The sequence below is a fragment of the Stegodyphus dumicola genome, chromosome 9, assembly GCF_044657685.1.
Source record: "Stegodyphus dumicola isolate Sdum_Otavi_A_Nest chromosome 9, ASM4465768v1".
NCBI lineage: Eukaryota > Metazoa > Arthropoda > Arachnida > Araneae > Eresidae > Stegodyphus > Stegodyphus dumicola.
In genome coordinates, this window is record NC_140776.1 from 77,265,654 (window position 1) to 77,285,919 (window position 20,266).

Genomic DNA, 20,266 nt, shown 5'->3' on the forward strand with positions numbered 1-20,266 from the left:
TTCTAGAGGATCTAATAGCAATGGAAACATTTTACATAACTATTTAATTAGCAACGACCTCAATTTTGCTGCTCCCACTTCTCCAACAAGATTTGGTGCTAACGGAAACGGCGAAGTTTTGGACATTGTACTTCTTAAAAATATTCCTCATACCCCTCTCTTAGAAGTAATAACGGACTTAAATTCTGATCATCTTCCAGTGAACTTCGACTTTTATGGCTTTTATCCCCCGTTAAAGAAACACAGAACTAAGATAAATTGGACCCAATTCTCTGATACTATGAAAGACTATAATTGCAGAAATAATTATAATCATTGCGGTGATATCGAAGATGAAATTTATAAATTCACCACTAAAATGAAAGATGCAATCAATTATGCGACTTATCCCTGCAAAAGCTCTAATTTTCTCTCCCTTCCTAAATATATAAAAGATATTATTACAGAGAAGAATAGAAAACATAAGGAATGGCAGCGGTCCGCAGATCCTCGTGCCAAAAGGCACATCAACTTTTTAAACAGGAAAATCAAGCAAGAAATTATGGAATTCAGAAACAAAAAATGGGACTTTCTCCTATCAAACCTGGATCCTCAAGATCAAGCAGTATGGAAAATTGCTAAATCTCTAAGAAATAGCAGACCAAATCAAACTCATGCAATTCATCACATGGGAATCTCCTATCAATCTGAGGACGAGATTGCTAATATAATGGCTAATGAATTAGAGAAAATATTTCAACCTCACCTGCCTGAGAATAACTCCCAAGAAGAAGAAGTTAATTTTACCATTGACAGTATTAATAATTATCCTATAACAAATTTCATTCCCTTTACTTCACCAAGAGAAGTAAGAGAAATTATTCACAAACTCAAGCCAAGGAAAGCCAAAGGCTATGATCAGATTAGCAATGAAGCACTTAAAGCTCTTCCTAGACGTTGTATTACTAACATAGTCAATATTTTTAATGCCTGCATCCGAAATAATTATTTCCCTCAGCAATGGAAACACTCCATAATAGTCAATATCTTAAAACCAAAGAAAGATCCTAAACTCGTCACTTCCTACAGACCTATCAGTCTTTTACCTTCATTAGGAAAAGTATTTGAGAAAATCCTCTGCTCAAGGCTCACTAACCATCTCGAAAGACTCAATTTAATAGATGATCTGCAATTCGGCTTCCGCAGTGGACACTGCACGACTCATCAAATTCTCAATTTGGTGGAATTTGTTTCGCAAGCCTTTACTAAGAAAAACGGGGTGGCTGCATGCTCTCTCGATTTCGAAAAGGCCTTTGATAGAGTGTGGCATGCGGGCCTCCTGCATAAATTGAATAATTTTATGCTTCCAAACAGTTTCGTAAAACTCATTAGTTCCTATCTGAAAAACAGGACTTTTCAAGTTCGCTGTGGTGACGCCTTATCTGTCAGAAAAAGAATTCATAGCGGGGTGCTGCAAGGATCTGTTCTTTCCCCCATAATATAATGCTCTATAATGTTTATATCAATGATTTCCCGCACCCATTCAACACGAAAATACTCAAATATGCTGACGACACTGTAGTACTGACTGAATCCAGAAGTCCCCAGCTCGTTCTAAGTAATTTACAAATGCATCTCAATATGATCAATTACTGGTGCAAGACTTGGAAAATTAAGCTCAACGCCTCTAAATGTTGTATTGTGCTCAATCGGAGATACAAAACAAGATTAAGAATTAATACTGATATCTACTTAGATAGAACTCTAATCCCTGTAGCTAATTCCTATAAATATTTAGGTGTTTACATAGATAAATCTCTGAACTTCAAAGATCATGTTTCTTATATCTTAAACAAAGCAAATGCAGCCTACATGGCAATTTATCCTATTATCGGCAAAAAATCGAAGCTCAGTCTAAAAATAAAGAAAATGCTTTACATATCTCTAATTCGACCGATCATACTATATGCAGTGCCGGCATGGGCAATCGCCAATAAAACTGAGCGCAAAAAATTGGATATACTTCAAAATAAAATTCTACGTAGCATTGTGAATGCACCTTGGTACGTGAGAAACTCTATAATTCATAACGACCTGGATATTCCATCTGTGCATAACTTTATACTCATGACAGCTCACAACTTCGAGAAGATGAAGCATAGTCAGTATAACGCAATTAAACAAATGTTGGATTATGATCCAACCATTGAATATGCTGTGAAACGCCCAAGGACAATTCATCACAATTCGTTATGGTGGTAACTTGTAATTTAATTTTAAAATTTACTTGAACTCTTTATTTGTGTTGCATCTTATACTTATGTTAATCAAGAAAATTTTTTATTCAAGATTTTTATGTTACTGTTTCATTTTTTTAAAAATTATTTTGTATGAATTTTTACTTTATCATATGATTCTACGAACTTTTTACGGCCTATCTAACTACTGCATACTTCTGAAGGACTTTGAACTCTTATGCCATTCACAGCCTCAAACTGTCTTCGCACCATTTTCATGATGTCTCACTATTGCTTATCCTGCACTCTTACTAGCTATATTGCACTCACCACCTGCATTTGCCATACAACTCACTGAACCTGCCTGCATGCTTCAATTTAATGCCATTGCTTTACCACTGCACAATTTTTATGATGAACGACTACTTTCGTAAGTATTAAGATATGCCTGCTCACGCAGCTGAATTTTCTTTGCCCACGGGTGATGGTACTTCCCTAGTACCATTTATTTGAAAATATCTTTGCCTAGTGCACTTTAATGCGATCTACTGGCAAAAACGCTTTAGTAGTTAATGACCAGAAAAAAGTAAGTCATAAAGTTCCTGCTTTCCTGGCACTTGAGTGAGCGGTTTCCAGCCCCTTCAGAAGGATGCATGCAGCCCGGTGAATAAAGTGCCTTGGTTCCGGTTTGCGGGATGGCTGTTCCTGAATAAAGTTCCTTGGTGCCTGTCTGCGGGATGGTTGTTCCGGAATGGGGTTCCTTGGTTCATGTCCACAAGATTATTGTTCCGGAATAAATTCCTTGGTTCCAGAGGCTACCATTTGAGTGACTGCCGTGGGCGGCATCCATGTTCTTCAATAAAGGAGGCATTTAGAATACGTGAGCGGCGATTCCTCGTGTTAAACTAATGCAAACGGAGTTAGGCCAGTTTTGAGTGCTTACAAGAACTTGATTTAAATTTCAGCTGTTTTCTCAACCATTGATCATGGACGTTTTGAATGTGTAGCCAACTTCACTTTTAGGCTGCATAATTAATGTTTAGGACATTTTTGTTTGTATTGAATGCCAGTGTTTTGGAGACCAGGTAAAAATATTATTTGATGAATGATGGTTATATTATATTTTTCCTAAGACTCTGATATTGTTGAAATTTATTTGCTGTGTTTTTATTCTTTATTATATTGTTAATAAATTGGTTAAGTTCAAAACCTTATTATTGTCTTCAATGTCTGCACAACATGATATCTCAGGGAGCTTTTATTGCTACTACTGCTAAATGTTTAATTTTATAAACTTTAAACTTTGCTTTAGCATCATTTTGGTTATGGGCCACCAGCTTCCGAGTTATTTTTAGTGCAGACTTTTGAAGTTTAAAGTTAATTTAGAACTTAAGAGATTGGGGGGCGGTTTTTTTTTTTTTAAATTCAAATATGGCTACTGTTAGTGTCATGCATAATATTGCTAAACTTGAGGCATGTAATTACTTTACATGGTCCAAAGATATGAAATTAGTTTTAAATGAAAAAAATGCATGGCTTTTGGTCAAAGGTATTGAAAAATGTCCTGATTTAAATGATGTTAAGGGTATTACAAAAGAAATTATAGCCGACTATCAAAATAGAAGTCGATTGGCATTATCGTTAATTTATATGAATGTAAGCCCTGAATATAGAAACTTGATAAGTGAAATTGATGACCCAGTAGTGGCATGGAATATGCTTGCCAAATACTTCCAGCCAGATTATCGGTCAAGACATATGTCCTTGTTTTCAGAGTTCTTAAATTGTAAAATTAAGCCAAATGAAAGCATTAGTTTATTTTCTTTGAGATTAAAACGCGTAACTGAACAGTTAGCTGATATTAATCAGGCTGTAAGAGACGTATATATATGTTTCCAGTTTCTTAGGTTCCTTCCAGATAAATTTGATCAAGTAGTTCAGAATGTTTTGAGGTGGCCAGATGAAAAGTTCATTTTTAAAAATGTTGAACTTGAAATACTAGCAGAGGAAACACGTCTTAACTTAAGAGAGATAGATAGAGGAAATTCCAATAAGACTATAGAAGTCCAAAGTACTCACTGTGAACACAAATTTAAGCAGATTAAAGGGCTCAAGTGTTATAAATGTGGCCGTCCAGGTCATATTCAAAAATACTGTAGAATGAGAGGTAATTTTTCCAGATCACCCTCACCTGCTTCTTCTGTTTCCTCAGCTGTATCTAGTAGTAATAAAAACATCTCCTAAGTGTAAAAATAAACCCAAGTTGAGTAAAGGTAAAAATAATTCCCATGCTCAGTCCCATTCTATAGCTTAAGCTAATGTTAACAATTTGGAGGAAAATGATGATAGTTGGATTTTTGATACAGCTGCATCTCATCATTTTTGTAAAAATCGTGAATTGTTTGATACTTTTTCTCCTGTGAAAAATGAGAATATGCTAGCGGTTATTGATGGGGTAACTTTTCCAATTCATGGGAAGGGTACTGTTAAAATGAAATTTGGGGATACGGTTATTTTGCTTAAAGATGTGTTATACTCACCTGAACTGAGACGAAATTTAATATCTGGACCTAGGGTGGATATCAATGGAGCAAGATTTTATGGTAAAAATGGGCAAATTAAAGTTACTGATGATGAAAATGAAACTTTGTACAAGGCTAAGTTGATAGGAAGTAACTATCATGTATTCCCGAAAATAGTCAAAAAGGGGGGCAAATCTGTAAAATTTGAGGCATCCACAGTTCAGCATAATGATAGTGAATTATGGCATGGTCGGTTTGGTCATATAAATTATGGTGCTATTGTCAGGACTAGTAAGACATTCAGTTCGAGGTCTTCCTGTGTTAAAGCAGTCACCTAATTTGTTTTGTGAACATTGCCAAATCAATAAGCAAAGACGAATCTCCTATAGACCCTTAGAAGGTATTCAAGTAAAGAGGCCGCTTGAAAGGGTTTTTTCCGATGTATGGGAACCTGTTAACATTCCAGGTAGGAATAGTGAACGTTATTTCATTTCCTTTATTGACGAATATTCTGGTTACGTGGTAGTGTACCCCATTGTGGAGAAAAGTCAGGTGTTTGAAGTATTTGAAAGGCATATAGCATGTTCGGAAAGATCTTTGAACCTTAGGTTGAAATACTTTAGGACTGACAATGGGCGAGAATATGATAATGATCAATTCAGGTCATATTGTAATAAAAATGGTGTAAAGCACGAATTTACAGATGTATATACTCCAGAACAGAATGGAGTTTGTGAGAGATTTAATCAGACAGCTCTCAACAATGTACGTGCAATCTTATATGATAGTGGAATGAGTTCCGAATTTTGGTCGGATGCAGTAATGTATTTTGCATATTCATTTAATAGAATCTGTCATAAGGGCCAAAATAGAACCCCATTCGAATTGTGCACTAAGCGGAAACCATCAGTACGTCACCTTAAGGCATTTGGAACGATTGCCTATGTGGGAATTCCAAAGGCTAAAAGAAATGCTAAGCTTGATCCAAAGGCAACGAAAGGCTGATTGATTGGGTACAGTGTACGAACAAAAGGGTACAAGATTTGGTTGGAAAATGAGCAAAAGGTAGTAGAAACCCTAAATGCTACTTTTAAAGAGTCAATTGGAATGCAGAAAAATGGCAGTGGAGCTGTACTGGGCATCCTTCCTGATTTGGAATCTGAAGAAAAGGTAGAGTTCCAATCTACTGATACTCCAGTTGGCTATTTTCCTGAAATAGAGTAAAGAACCGATACCAATGTACCTTCTTCTACAACTGGCACTGACCCTCAATCTACATTGAGACAAGTAACTTGGCTTCGTAAACCTGTTCCAAGGCCAGATGGCACTCGTACGGATGTGTATTATTTTGAGAGGGGGTCTAATCAAAGACTACGATCACCAAATGATGTAGAAAGGTATTGCACTGAACATAATATTCAGTATGATCCTACCTTGTTTGATTTCAAGGGAAGCAATACTTATAGTGGTGAAATCGACCCAACTGGCACTCCTTCAACGTCATATACCCGAGATAGCTGACTAGAGGTTTCAATTCCAAACACTTATAACCAGGCAATGAAATCCACAGAAAAGCTTAAATGGATAGAGGCAATGGAAGAGGAAATGGCCAACATGCGAAAGCATAAGGTATGGCATCTTGTTCCACTTCCTAAAGACAAGACTCCACTAGGTTGTAGGTGGATTTTCAACATTAAACGTGACGAATTTGGAAACTTTCGTTTTAAAGCTCGTTTAGTGGCTCAGGGTTATCGGCAAATTAAATACGATACCTATGATGAAACCTACTCGCCTGTAGTCAACTTTTCAGTAATAAGGCTCTTTTTCTCCCTTTTAGTTGCACACCTTGGATGGGCAAATATACAATGCGACGTAAAAAGTGCCTATCTCTACGCTCCTTTATCAGAGGAAATTTACATGTCCCAACCTCAGGGTTTTGTAGAGCGAGATAAAGAAACTTTTGTGTGTCGTTTAGATAGAGCCTTGTATGGTTTGCATCAGAGTGGGCAATTATGGTACTACGAGTTGGATAGAACACTATGTAACCTAGGGTTTATCAATGATAACTGATTTTTATGACTTAAGTGCAAAGAACATGATATTTAATAAATAAAGGTAACATACAAAATGTTAAAATTGCTATTAATGTTTATTTTGCTTTACTTTTGCTTTTGCTGATGGTGGTAAAAGCATGTGTGGAATGGGGAAAGGATTAAATTCAAATTTTTAAAGCTTGTGTAGAAGCTAATTGTTCAAAACTTTTGGTAATTCATTGTATTATTTAGGAGCAGGCTGTTTGTGGGAAACACCTCAGTATGCCTAATGTGTTATTGAACCAGTTGTGTCAGCCATTAACTTTACTTTCTGTCTTGGAATAATCTGTCCCCCCCCCTTTTATATGTATATATATATAGTTTGATGCCAAATATCTTAAATTGCCTTGCCATATAACAGTTTGATGGGTCAGCAATGGAAAAGTTTATTAAGATTTTTTTTTTAACTCCGACAAGTAACAGATATTTTTCTAAATGAGAAAAACTTTCCCGAACAACTTTTTCAAACAGTGAATGGCTATGAAAATTAGCCTTTCGTACAGATATCAGAGATATCTTAACAAAATTACAGGAGAGAAAAAACAGTGCTTTTATATGAAACATATTCTCTTGTAAAACCTTATCGCTCAAAACTTGCATTGTTTTGAAACACAAATCACATTAAACAAGTTTAATCATTTTCCATGTTGTAAAGAATTTCAAATACAGCACAAAGTCCGAGATCCAGATTCGCCGGGAATTCGGCAACTCCGGATTCATAGATCATCAGTCACTTTTAAGATGGCATGTAGAACTTATAGAATTGAAGGTATGAAATAATGAAGTATTTATAATCTAAAGTGTAACAAAAAAAAAAAAAAAAAAAAAAAAAAGCAGCTTAATATTTTTGTTTACTTTATTAAACATTTCTTGCAATGTAAGTTGTTTAAGTTGCTTTTTTTAATGCTAATATTTTCTCTTTAGTTCTGTAGACAGACATAATTTCTTATTCAGTTAAAAGTTCCATTGTTCAAGGCCTGTAATTGCTGTGTCGAGAATTTCCACTAACTTGTCAATCAAATTTTTTTCATTTTCAGTAACATCTCTGTCGCGTTATTCACTATCAGTAGCGATATTTCCTGGATCTAAAACCATACTACAGATTCCATCGTCCATTAATTGATTGATAATTGGAACATTGTCATTGCAATGAAAAACTTCTATAATATTGTCTTCATTCATTACCGCTTCTCCACATTTCTTTTAAAAATCTATCAATTGGAAAATTTAGCATTTGGTTTGCAATATCCAAAAACCTTCACATTCACAGCTCTCATATTCATCAACCTCACCATGAAATATGCTAGCTGACCATAAATTATGCCAAGCATCTGGAAACACAGCCTCACACGATCTTGCGATGCTCCACAAAGCAGATTTTACGCTGAAATATTTCAAAAATTCTTGGATTGTCTGGCCATTATTCAAGAAATTTAACATGGGTTTTAAAAATTCTACTTTATATTTGCATTTCAGCGCACCCTTTGTTCGGATATCCATAGGCTGAAAGATTGGCATACAGTTTGAAGGAAAGAATAGTACAGATACATTATCTTTCACTAAAACTTTAAAAATTAACTGAAGTATGAGCCGAACAGTTGTCTACAATCAGGATTATTTCTGCATTATCAGGTAAACCAAACAAATTCTGCTGAGCCTCGGTTATGAAATGATTTTCAAACCAATCAACCATTAATACTTGTGTCCTCTGTGTTCTTTTATTTGCACAATATATAACAGGAAACCTTTTACTCTTTTAAATATTCAAGGTTGTGTATTTTTTCCGATTACAAAAGGTTTACATTTGTGCGTTCCTGCCACTTTTATATGTACTAAAATTGTGGTCTCGCTTGGGAATCTTTGACACGAGTTGGAGCCCTTTCTATAGAGATTGCGAAGATATTTTGTGGTACATATTGCCAAAAAAGACCAGCTTCATCAGCATTGTAAATATGTGTAGCTGATAACTTTTAACTACTATTGAGTTCAATGAATTCATCTGCAAATAGTTCAGCAGCTTCAGTATCCGCTGAAGCTTTTTTCCCTGAAATTCTTAATCGCCCTACACCATGGCAATTTTTAAATTTGTTTAACCAACGTTCACTCGGTTTTTAAGTTAATTTCTTAGTGAAATATTTTAGCTTGCGCCATTAGCATGTGACCCCTCAACAGCACGCCCTCGCTGCAATACTGTCTGGCCCATTCAATAATCACTTTGTCATGATCTTCACTTTTAAAATAACGAATAATTTTTTCTGTTATTTGTAGTGAGGAGTGTTGGAATCCACAAAAAATTCAAAAAGTTCCTTTTTCTGTTTTCTTATGTCATTTACAGTTGACTATCCAGTGCCATTCTCCTTGCATAATTTTTAGACAGATATACCTTTATTCATTTTTTACAGCAGTTCCACTTCTTGTTTAATGGACATTGAAACATGCTTTTGCTTTGTAGATCCTGCTGCAGCTCCAGAATTAGAAACTCTTCTTGACATGATCGAAAATTGAAACTTTTATTTCATCAAATTGCTGTAAAAAATAATTAAGCTGGGTCAAATCAGAGTGTTAAGGAACAGTGCAATCTGCTATATTGTCGGAAATTCCTTGGAATCAGTAAAGTATAATTTTAGCCCAGCTTAATAACATCCACTATACATTATTAGCTATGTGTCATGAGATTGGCAACAAAAGGCAAGTTGTTCCAGTAAATTTTGTCTTTCTTCTATCGCACACTGAGACAGTTAAGCCTGATTGTATTAGTTTAGTTATTTATTATACTTACGTCTATTTGTTGCACATGCTTAACGCATATCTGAATCCTGACAATATAAATTTCCACATCAAGAGTCCTGAATAAACAAATTCCCACACTTATCGAGGGTCAGCAGTAGGTATCTTACCGTCTGATGCAGGCTCTGGGGGTCCTAAATTCTGCTGCCAAATGCTTCTCTAAGTTTTAAATTTTTGCCACCCCTAAATTTTGGATCCCAGTACTAACTCTAAATTCTAAAATTATTTTCATCCTTTAATTTTGTCGCTCGTTGCTTCTCTAAATTCCAAAAATCTTGTCTTCCCTAAATTCTGCCACCCAGTGCGGCCATGCGAGCTCTAGCGCTGCTTCTGGGTTTATGTGAAAAGCAAATAAGTTATTCTTAATTCAAATAGTGCTAAATGTAATCTTTTGGCTTATGAGTATCATTAGCAAAATCTATTTTTAGCATATGGAAATAAATTTTTGTTAAATTTTTCTTCATCAGTATTTCTTTGCACATTTAACTTAAATCTGTAGTCATTGCCAAGTGTAATAATGTCAACATAAAAGGTTACCATATTCCCTTTGTACTAATAATAAAAAGGTTTGGACATCGCTGCATTAGTCATTACTCAAGTTTTCATGTATTGATAAGCATGTGATGATGAAAGCAAAGTATAATAAATAATGATTCCCCAAGTTTGCATCAGGGATATAAAATAAGTTGGGGTTTGATAAGTAGGATAGATGTTTGCAATGACATTTCTATGTAGAATGTTTTTGTTTGATATGTATGCCAAGCATATAGCTAGAGCCAAATTATTGATCACTCAAATTTATGCTAAATTATTGTTTCTTCAATAACAAGGTATTTATTTAGGGCCAAATGGAAATTAAGAATCAGGACTCTCTATATGTTTTATCTATGGGGGAAAAAATGAAATGCGCATGCGTAAAGCATTAAAAAAAAAGTTGGTGCTGGTTTTGAGGTCCGGATTTTAGATCATTTCAGATATTGGGGATATTGGACATCTGGATCTCGGACTTTGTACTGTATTAGCGAAAATGTCGCCAAAAATTCAGGGTGAATATATTTTCTGACTTTAAACTTCAGTTGCAACAGTGTTTATCATATCTTGAAATAAATGCAAAAGACATCTTACAGAATCCATTTGACTGTACAATTGAGAAGCTCAAGTCAGACCTTCAGTTGGAAGTGACTGATCTGAAAAAGGATGATATGCTTAAAGTAATATTTAACAGAATGGATAGCTCAGTTCTATAATATCTTGGAAGATACATATGGTCAGTTAAAATTATATGTACAGGTATTTATACCTGTATTTGGGAGTATTTAACAGTGTGAAAAGACATTTTTATAAAAGAATTATGTAAGTTGCAATACAGATCATTAGTAACAGATGACTATTTGTAGCCAACTTTAATAATAGGAGGTACTAACTTTTCTGGTTTAACTCTCTCTGAATTTTCTCAGAGAAAACAATAGCATTCATAACTTTGGTTCAAAATTTAATTTGTTCTATAATACATTTATTAATAAATGGAAATAATTTATGGCCGACCAAGCCCAAAATTTTTATTATATGGCCTGTTCCAAAAAATAGTTTCCACTCCTTGATGTAGATTAACAGTTTTATGCTACTAAGTTTTCCTGTCGTGTAGGTAAACTTCAGTTTGCTTCTGTTACTCTAAAACAGGTTGCACACAATCTGTGAAGTTTAACTATTCTATAATTTCAGGAAAGAATGCAGTCAGCCTGACTCCATCTGCTTCCCACTGTACCATTAAAAATAATCAAAATCTATATAAATGTATATGTGTTTTTCAAGTTTTGGAAAGTAGGAGGAGTTATCTTCTAACATCAGTGAAAGGGGTACTTGAGGTGAAAAAGTTTGAGAACCACTGAACTGAAACAAATAGTGAGAGACTGAAACATTATTCACCCTTCTTAGATATAGACATGAATAGCATGAAGGTGATCCTGTTTGCTGGCTGATTCTCTGCTCTACATATTCTGTTTTCCTTCTGTGCTTTTAGCATGTACATAATTAATTACAGCTATCTAATAACTGTATGGATTTTGTTAACTGACACTTAATTCAAATTAATGCTAGTGAAGAGTCAGATTTTTCTCTTTGATATGTAGCACTGATGATGTTTGTTGACAGGAATAATATTCACAAATGCTTCAATGTATCTTTGCTTTTCATATGCTTTTAAGGAACATCAAGAACTTTTGTAGTGAGTTATCAAAAACTGATGGAGCTACTGAAAATTATTCTCAGTGGATTCCATTCTCTCCTGCCACACCGCCCCCTCCTTGCATTTGAAAATGTTCCTTACTGGAGCATGGTTTGATAGTTAGAAACAAGAAGTGCGGGATTGGCTGAATGGATATGTAGCAAATTTGTTTTAGAGAGGAGTAGAAAAATTTATGTGGTACGCCTTAGTAATAGGAGGAATGTGTAGGGAAATGCTCTGAGGGGTTAGAGAACAAATCTTCTTTCGTGTTTTTTTATTATTATTATTATTATTATTATTATTATTATTACAGAGCTTAATTTCTGAATGTGCTGTGTTTGTATGTCTTAAAGTAAATCAGCCTGAAACTTCATAATGAAAAATAAATTTATGTAGTAATTTATGCAAAGTGTATGCTTATTATACCCATTTCTGATATTTGTATGTATTATGTCTTGCTCATTTTGATTTTTGAGTTATATGTGGAGCAGCATTTGTGTAGAAGCAAGTAAATTTTGAATTCATTTTTTTAAATCTGTTATTTCAGTCAAAAAGTGGGTTTTACATAATTTATTGAGTAATTTAAGCTTTCATATCACATGCATGTATAAAGTTATGCATTATTTAAAACATAAAGAAGATATGCTTATAACAAAAGCTTATATTTTTGTTGTGACATCAGAATGGGCAGCTAGCAAAATTGTCTCACCGATCTTTGCTCACTTCTGTGTGTTCTTCACGTGGCAGAAGCTATTAAAATATGCTAGTTCTCATTTTTATAAAAGATTGTATTAATATTAAAACTGAGTAATTTTGTTCTATCTGTTTTTTTTTTTTTTTCCACAATTTTATTATCTACTGCTCCTTTTGTCTCTTGGAGTAATTGTTTTAAATATATAGTAGCAGTTTTCAAAGTTTTCACTGGACAGAACTTGAATTAAAATTCTTTGCTTTAAAAATTATTGCTGTTTATTTTAAGTATAGAATGGGTACAGAGGTAAGCAGGTGTATGAATCCATTTTTACGCTGTCAACCTTTGGATAATCGGTTTTTCCCCTGCATTTGGGGGGGGGGCATTATTTATTTTTTTCTTTTTTAAATGGTGCTTAATGTACTGCATGGTAGTTTACATTCATTTGCTATAATGCTATAATGCATTCTTTATCTGACTTTTCCACTTTTTATATAATTTATGACTTCATAGCAATAATTATTATTTTTTTATCTTAGTTTCTTGTTTTAATCTTGCCCCCCCCCAAAAAAAAAGTCTTAGTTTTTTTTCATGGAGCATTTATTATGAATTTACTCATTACCTTAAAATAACTAACTCTTAAGTGTAATTCAGTGTTAATATTTGAAATTCAGTATGGGCAATAATTCAGTATAAATGTGTTTATTACAAGACTTTCACTGTATTATTATTCATTGTGTAAAATGTTAAATAATGTAGCTTTAATTAAAATTATGCAATACTCTTTTAAAAATATGCAAATGCTTGTTAACATTGTGGCAGTTTTCCATAATAATGAAGGTACTGCAATATTAAATAATGATTTTTTTTATTTCTATGTTATTTGCAGGTTCAAAATCACTTAGTAGCTTCCCCAGCCATAAATCTCAAACTCCCTGCAGTCCTATACCAAATTTAAGATCTGATTCTTATGGAGGCTCTACATCAAGTTTGCCAGATATCAGAACTGGGTAAATAGCTGATTTTTTTTATTCTTGTTGAAATCTAAAGCAGATAATTTATTGTGTATTTAATATATGTATTTTTTAACCTAGAGTACATTTCTTGAATGCTTTTTCTTCTGTTATTCTTTATTTCATTTATAACAAGTTAATGTTTATAAAAATATGTTATTTCGTAAACAGCAATAAGAAAAGAAAATTTAAAAACTGAACTCTTAAAACCTGGAAATCATAATTTTCATTAATTTTAATATATAAGGAACCTCTGAATAATTAAATTAACCTCAAGTGTTTTTCTTGCCACCGGTTGCTCACAGAGCTAAAAATGGAATGCATTATTAAAATCTCATGCTAATTTTTATGTTATGTTTACTTAAGTAATTATCCTTTTTCACTTGTAAATAGGTAAAACAGCTATAAACAAATGCAATTGACAGTAAATGTCATATTCTGATTCTATTTTTATCTCTGTTTAATAATTTCCTTTTATTGAAACATTGGCATAATATTGATTATTATAAGTAAATGGCCTTGCTTATGTAAATTTGAAAAATTCTTTCCTGGTATACTACCAAAATATATATATATATATATATATATATATTCTTTCTTTTTAGCAATCGTCCTAGAAATTATGGTAGCAAAGAAAAATTATCCGAAAAGGTACTTACAAAAAAATCTAATTTTTCAAATGGTAAGTTTATACTTTTGTTATTCTGTACAATAAAATATTGTTACTCATTTTTGTTTAATTGGTCAAGAAAATTTTGTACCAAAGCATAATGAGAAAAAATTGGCATTGTATCATTTTAGACATCTTTTTTGCGACAGAAGTGACATGAAAAATTTTCCTAAGATATACCACACTCTTAAATTGCAAATTACTCAGTTTACTGTTGGCCAGGAACTTAGTCATTATACATATCACATATTAATTAAAATTTTCTTTGATTAGAATTATGGAATTTTCACATTTAGTAAGTTAACAAGAATGCTGTCTGAATTAATGCAACCTTTCGCATTCAGTTTTATTTTGAGTATATTGCATTATAGTGGATTCTAACTGTAAGTAAAAGCTATCTTAATAGGATACATCTAAAATTACTTTTCTGTTTTCAACATATGTCAAAATAACAGCGTGTTTGCTATTGTAATAAATAAATAAATAACACGATCTTTACTGTTGCAAATGAAGTTGAATTTTGGATATAAACATATCGGGGAAATAGGTGACATAGCTTGGAAAGGAATGAAGATTCTTCTTTTCACACCACAAAACATTTAAGAATTTCAACAGATTAAAGTAAAACAGTTATTTATCACCTTGTCACACTAGTTAAACACAAAGAAATTTTTCATCACTTGATGTTTAATTAGTCTTTTGGCTCCTTCTTGCACTCACAGAATCAGAACAAAAGTCAAGACCTGCCACCTTCACGTGGCTGGACCAGGCTTATTGTCGACATTGCTTTCTCTCAGGTCTGCAGGCAATGTTCTCAGTGTTGTGTAGAGTCTTCTGGTGGCTGCAAAACTTAATGTTTCCACAACTCGGCATTCTGACCCACGTTTTCGGTGACCACGTATGTTTATTGGTTATTAGCAGCTTCGCTGCCAGCCTTCGTTTAGCTTTTAAATGTACCGGGAAAATGGCTGAAGGGAGCACCAAACATTAAATTTAAAAACTGCATAGAATTTTACTCTGCAGAAAAACTTCATAAAAAAAGTTATTACGTATAACAAAATTACAATGAAATAAGCAATATCCCTTAATACAAATATTAATTATCCTAATAAATAAATTAACCAACTTTCCTTTGCAAAATCTTAAGAACTCAAATGGTATAAAGGAGGTTAAGAACTTTGTTTCCTAAAAAAAATCACTCAAAACTTTTCAATATCTTAAAAAATGAAATGAGCAATAAAAACAAATAAACATAAAAGAATACAAAAAACAAAAAATTCTGAAAAGCAAAGTATAATTAATGATATTTTATCTTACATTTTCAAGAGAAAAAAGAATTTCAATGAAATAAGCTATATCCCTTAATACAAATATTAATTATCCTAATAAAAAAATTAACCAATTTTCTGTTAAAGAAAAAAAGTCATGCAAAACTTTTCAATATCTTACAAACAGTGAAATAAGCAAAAAATAACATGAAAGCAACTCAAAAACATAAAATTCCGTGCAGAATTTTACTCTACAAAACAACTTTATCAATAAAAATGTATTATATATATATATATATATATATATATAAATGGCAATGAAATATCCCAATCTCTTAAAAACAGTGACATAAGAAATACGATGAAAATTTGTTGCCAAAATCGCATTTTTAAAGATGTGAGATGTGAGAAGTGTACTCGGAAGTTTCTTTTAAAAATACAAAATATTATCATTATTCCAAAATTCTTTTTGTAAAAGCAGTCGCAAGGATGAAAGTTTAACATGTCCAAAAATCAAAGAAAAATAAACAGTACATATTTTAAAATGAACTTTTTTCGAAAATATCCCATTGAAAAGGTGTTAAGCTCCCTTTGTTAAATAAATTCGTATTTAATCGATTTATTGAAACACAAAATTTATTTTAAGTTCGTAAAATAGCTAAGTGCCTATGTTTCATGACATGTGAAAATGGAGTGTGTAGAGTAAAATCTCGCTTTCCTATAGCCCATTATGTCTCAAAATGACGCGATTTCGTCACAAAACATAAAATAAAAAAATTCGAATTCGAATTTCGAAAAAATCGCTTCGAGGTGCATTGGCTCTTTTCTAGATGCACCTATGCACCAAATTTCGTAGCCGTGGGTCTATTAGCTTACGCGCAGCGCGAACAAAAGACACAGACAGACACTTTCTTTTATTATATGTAGAGATTATTCTGGAGAGATTGCCGAAAGTTTATTGTTGTAGTTTCAGCTTCTGTAGTGCATCTTGGGCTGATGTAGACTTCACTGGGTAAAGCCATATGAACTTTTTAAATGTGTCAACAATGGTCAAAATATGATTGTAGTTCCTATTTGTTCAGCAAGCCCTTACCTCGTTTCTTGTCGCGTAAAATGCACTCTACACAATTCGCGATAGCTTGTTAAATTTGTCTTATAAGGTTAGGAATATAAAAGTCCATCTTCAGCAGATCTTCCATTTTAGACATTGCGAAGTGTCCCTTATTATTATGGATATTATGTATGATTTCTAGCTGCATTGCTTTGGGCACCACAGGTAATTTTCGAACATTGTTGAACCTGTATGATACACTATTTTTCGCTATGTGCTCTTCCTTCAGCCCCTACTTGACTAAGGATTTTAGCAATTGGAGGTGCTCATCACTTCTTTGCACAGCTGCAGTTTTAGCTGTAACTTCTGCCTGAGAGTGGATAACCATCATGAGAGCATTTCTACTCATTGTGTTGACATGCTTCATTTGCTGTACAAATCTGTGAATGATTTCATAGACAAATTCTTCTAGAAATAATGCCCATCTTGCCACTTTAGGAATAAAATCTTTCTTGAGCATAGTCTTCTGAAAGATATCACAATCAGTAATTATTTTGACCTTGGATCACAAGAGGTGATTCCTGAATTTTTTTAAAGCTTCTGATATAGATAAAACTTTGAGCTCATAACTAGATAGCTTTTCTTGCTGGAGGTTAGTTTTTTTCGTCATGAAGTGAATTGGGTATAACTGTCCATTTTGGGTCTTTTGTAGCAAAACAGTGCTGAAACCATGACTGCTTACGTCTGTATGCAGTTCTAGTAGGGCATCTTGTTTGAAAATATGAATAACAGGGCTTGTTAATAGAATTTCTTTGAATTTGTTAAATGCATCTGTTTCCTAAGGCCCAAATTTGAATTTTATTTCATTATGAAGGAGGTCTATCAGTGGTTTGGCTGTTTTCAAATAGTTGGCGATAAATCTTCTGAAATATCCCATTACACAAAAGCTCTGAATTTGCTCAAGGCTTTTGGGCTATAGGAAATTTTGAATAGCTATGGTTTTTTCAGAAGAGGGGTGAGTTGTGCCATGCCTTTGATGATATTTTCTAAATTCCGTGATACTGGTTCAGAATCTGTAATCACAGGACATTTGGAATTTTCACCACCCAATTGTAGCTTCAGTTTTTGGACCTCAGTTTCCTTCTCAAGCTGAGTAACTTAATTCTTTCACACACTATTTTTGACTGCTTTTCAATTTCTTTGTACTTTTTGTCATCTGCAACCATTTTAATAGTTTCACAAACAAATTCAGGGTTAGTTTTGTAAATATTAGCATTCTCAAAGTTTTGATTTCAATAACTTTTGCTTCAGCCGATGCTATTACGCCTAACTCTTCTGCAATTGTTTTTAGATCTTGTTTTTTAATAGTGTTTAGCACTCTCATGATTAAAATAGTAAATTGACATAAAACAGTACTTTAACCTTGTCTGTTTCTTTGTGGTATCCTGGCTGAGCCCACAGTTTTCTGTCGTGAAAATAGTTGACATTGGTCGGAAAGGAATTAGGATTCTTCATTTTATACTACAGAACATTTAATAATTATAACAGATTACGGTAAAATAAAACAATAACGGTCCGAGAAATTTTGCATCACTTGGTGTCTTCTTGTGCTCACGGAATCAAACAAAAGTCGTCGATAGCCGCTACCTTTATGTGGTTTGATCAGTCTCATCATCGACATCGCTCTCTCTCAGGTATGCAGATCTCATAGGGGCCTCAGGTAGCTGCCAAGCATAGCACTTCCACAAACATAGTATATAAAAGATGTGGAATTCCTCTTTATCGTGGAATAAGTTTGGTAGTCTTCAGGGTGATGTAAATGTGTGATAATCCAAACAAATTATTAATTGGATTTTCAGATACATATGAAGCAGTGAAAAAAAAAAAAAAATTTCTAGATGATTTCTTTCATCTAATAAAAGTTGGACGTCTTTTCATTCTTGTACAGTGTCTTGCTTGCACATCTTTGTTCATGTTATCATCACATCCTCTGTTCTCTTTCAATTTCATTCAGTGGTATGGAGCGCTATCTATCTATCATGGAATATTACATCTTTGTCAGTCCTGACAATATGTGTTCTCTCATGCTGGAAAGGTGATCATCATCATCAGCAAATTTGGAAAAATTTTAAAAACACCTGAGAGAGAAAGAGAACTTTAGATTGCACTGAGGGAAAAGTTGTCTTAGATGATTTAGTCAGTCATCTTCAGTCATCATCTTATCATCTTTAGAAATAATGGGCTTTATCTCTTCTTCAGTGCTTTAACATTTTCTGAGTACACCCTTCTGGATATGCCTTCATAAGTGCAACTTGTTAAATATCATCTTCATTAATATATTTTATCTTTAGACAGCCTCTTGATTCTACTTCAAACCAATAATAATTTGTCAAGTTGGGAATAAGTCTATATCAGGAATCATCAAAATTGGTTTTTCACTATCAAAGATTGTCTGTCCGTGACTTATTCCGAGGTAAGTGTCAAAATGCGGAATTCCTCATCATCATGATATTCTCGTTATAGAATAAGTGTTAAGTTTGATAATCTCCTGGAAACATACGATAAGCCAAATGAATTATTAACTGGATTATAATGAAGATTTTCAGATACATATGAAGCAGGATGAAAATAAAAACAGGAATGAATATTTACAGATGATTTGTTTCACTAAATAAAAATTGGATGTCTTTTCATTCTTGCCTTACTTCTTATTTGCATATTGTTCTGTCATGTTACTGCGCATCGGTTGTTCTCCTTTGACTTCATTCAATGCCATGGAGTGCTATCTATCCATTGTGTAAGGTTCAAATAATATTTTTTGAAAATTATGTATATTTATGATTAAAATTTTCCAAGTTTCTAATTAACACTGAAGAGCCTAAATACTGTAACCACCTACTCAATAATGTGTTGCCCGACCTTTGGCATGCAAAACAATTGCAGCACGCCTTATCATGGATGCCACAAGTTCTTGGTAGATGACTGGAGGCAGGTTGTACTAAATGTCTAAGCACCAGTCATGCAAAGTCAAAATATTTTGGCATCAGGGTGTTTCAGCTCTAAGCTTCCACTCCATGGCATTCCAGAAGTGCTCTATTTGGTTAAGATATGGTGAGTTATGTGGCCAGGACATTTATTGGAATTCATCCTTATGCTCCTCGAACCAGTCTAACACAAGTCAGGCCTTGTGACATGAGGCATTGTCCTGCTGGAAGATTCCATTTAGGAACACAGATGCCGTGTAAGGATGCAACTGATCCGCAGACATGTTCAGATAGTACGCAGCTTCCATTGTCTGTTCTACCACAACTAAGGTTCCCAGAGCCGCACATGAGAACGTCCTGCAAAGCATACTACCTCCAGCATCAGCCTATTTATGACCTAATGCACAGGGGTGAGCAACTGTTACCTGGAAGACAGTGTACCCTAACACGAGCATTGATGTGATGAATGAGAACTCCTGATTCATCCGACCAGATAACTGTCTTCCACTTATCCACGGTCCAGTCTCAATATTCTCGGGCCCACTGTAGGTGTAGTTGACAATGACGCTTGGTCAGCACAGGCAGACCAATAAGACATCTGCTACGCAGTCCAACAGTGTCTGCTGAACTGTGTGTTATGAAATACATGTACTGTATTGGGTTTTCTGCTGAGCCATTGTCTGGCGCTGATTTTTCTGTAACAAACAGGACAGTCTCCAACATCCTTTTTTACTTCCTTGTACGAAG

The 20,266-nt window shown here is 33.8% G+C and overlaps 1 protein-coding gene across 5 annotated transcripts in view; it reads left to right on the forward strand.

Annotated features, from left to right (window-relative positions):
- The window catches only part of LOC118186934 (patronin-like), a 275,820-nt gene that overhangs the window by 190,891 nt on the left and 64,663 nt on the right, over positions 1-20,266 (forward strand). For all 5 annotated transcript variants that reach the window (XM_085823647.1, XM_085823648.1, XM_085823644.1 and 2 more), the window contains 2 exons: positions 13,423-13,543; positions 14,152-14,228. In XM_085823647.1, the coding sequence (XP_085679773.1) occupies positions 13,423-13,543; positions 14,152-14,228 (198 nt within the window). The remainder of the gene's footprint in view (positions 1-13,422; positions 13,544-14,151; positions 14,229-20,266) is intronic.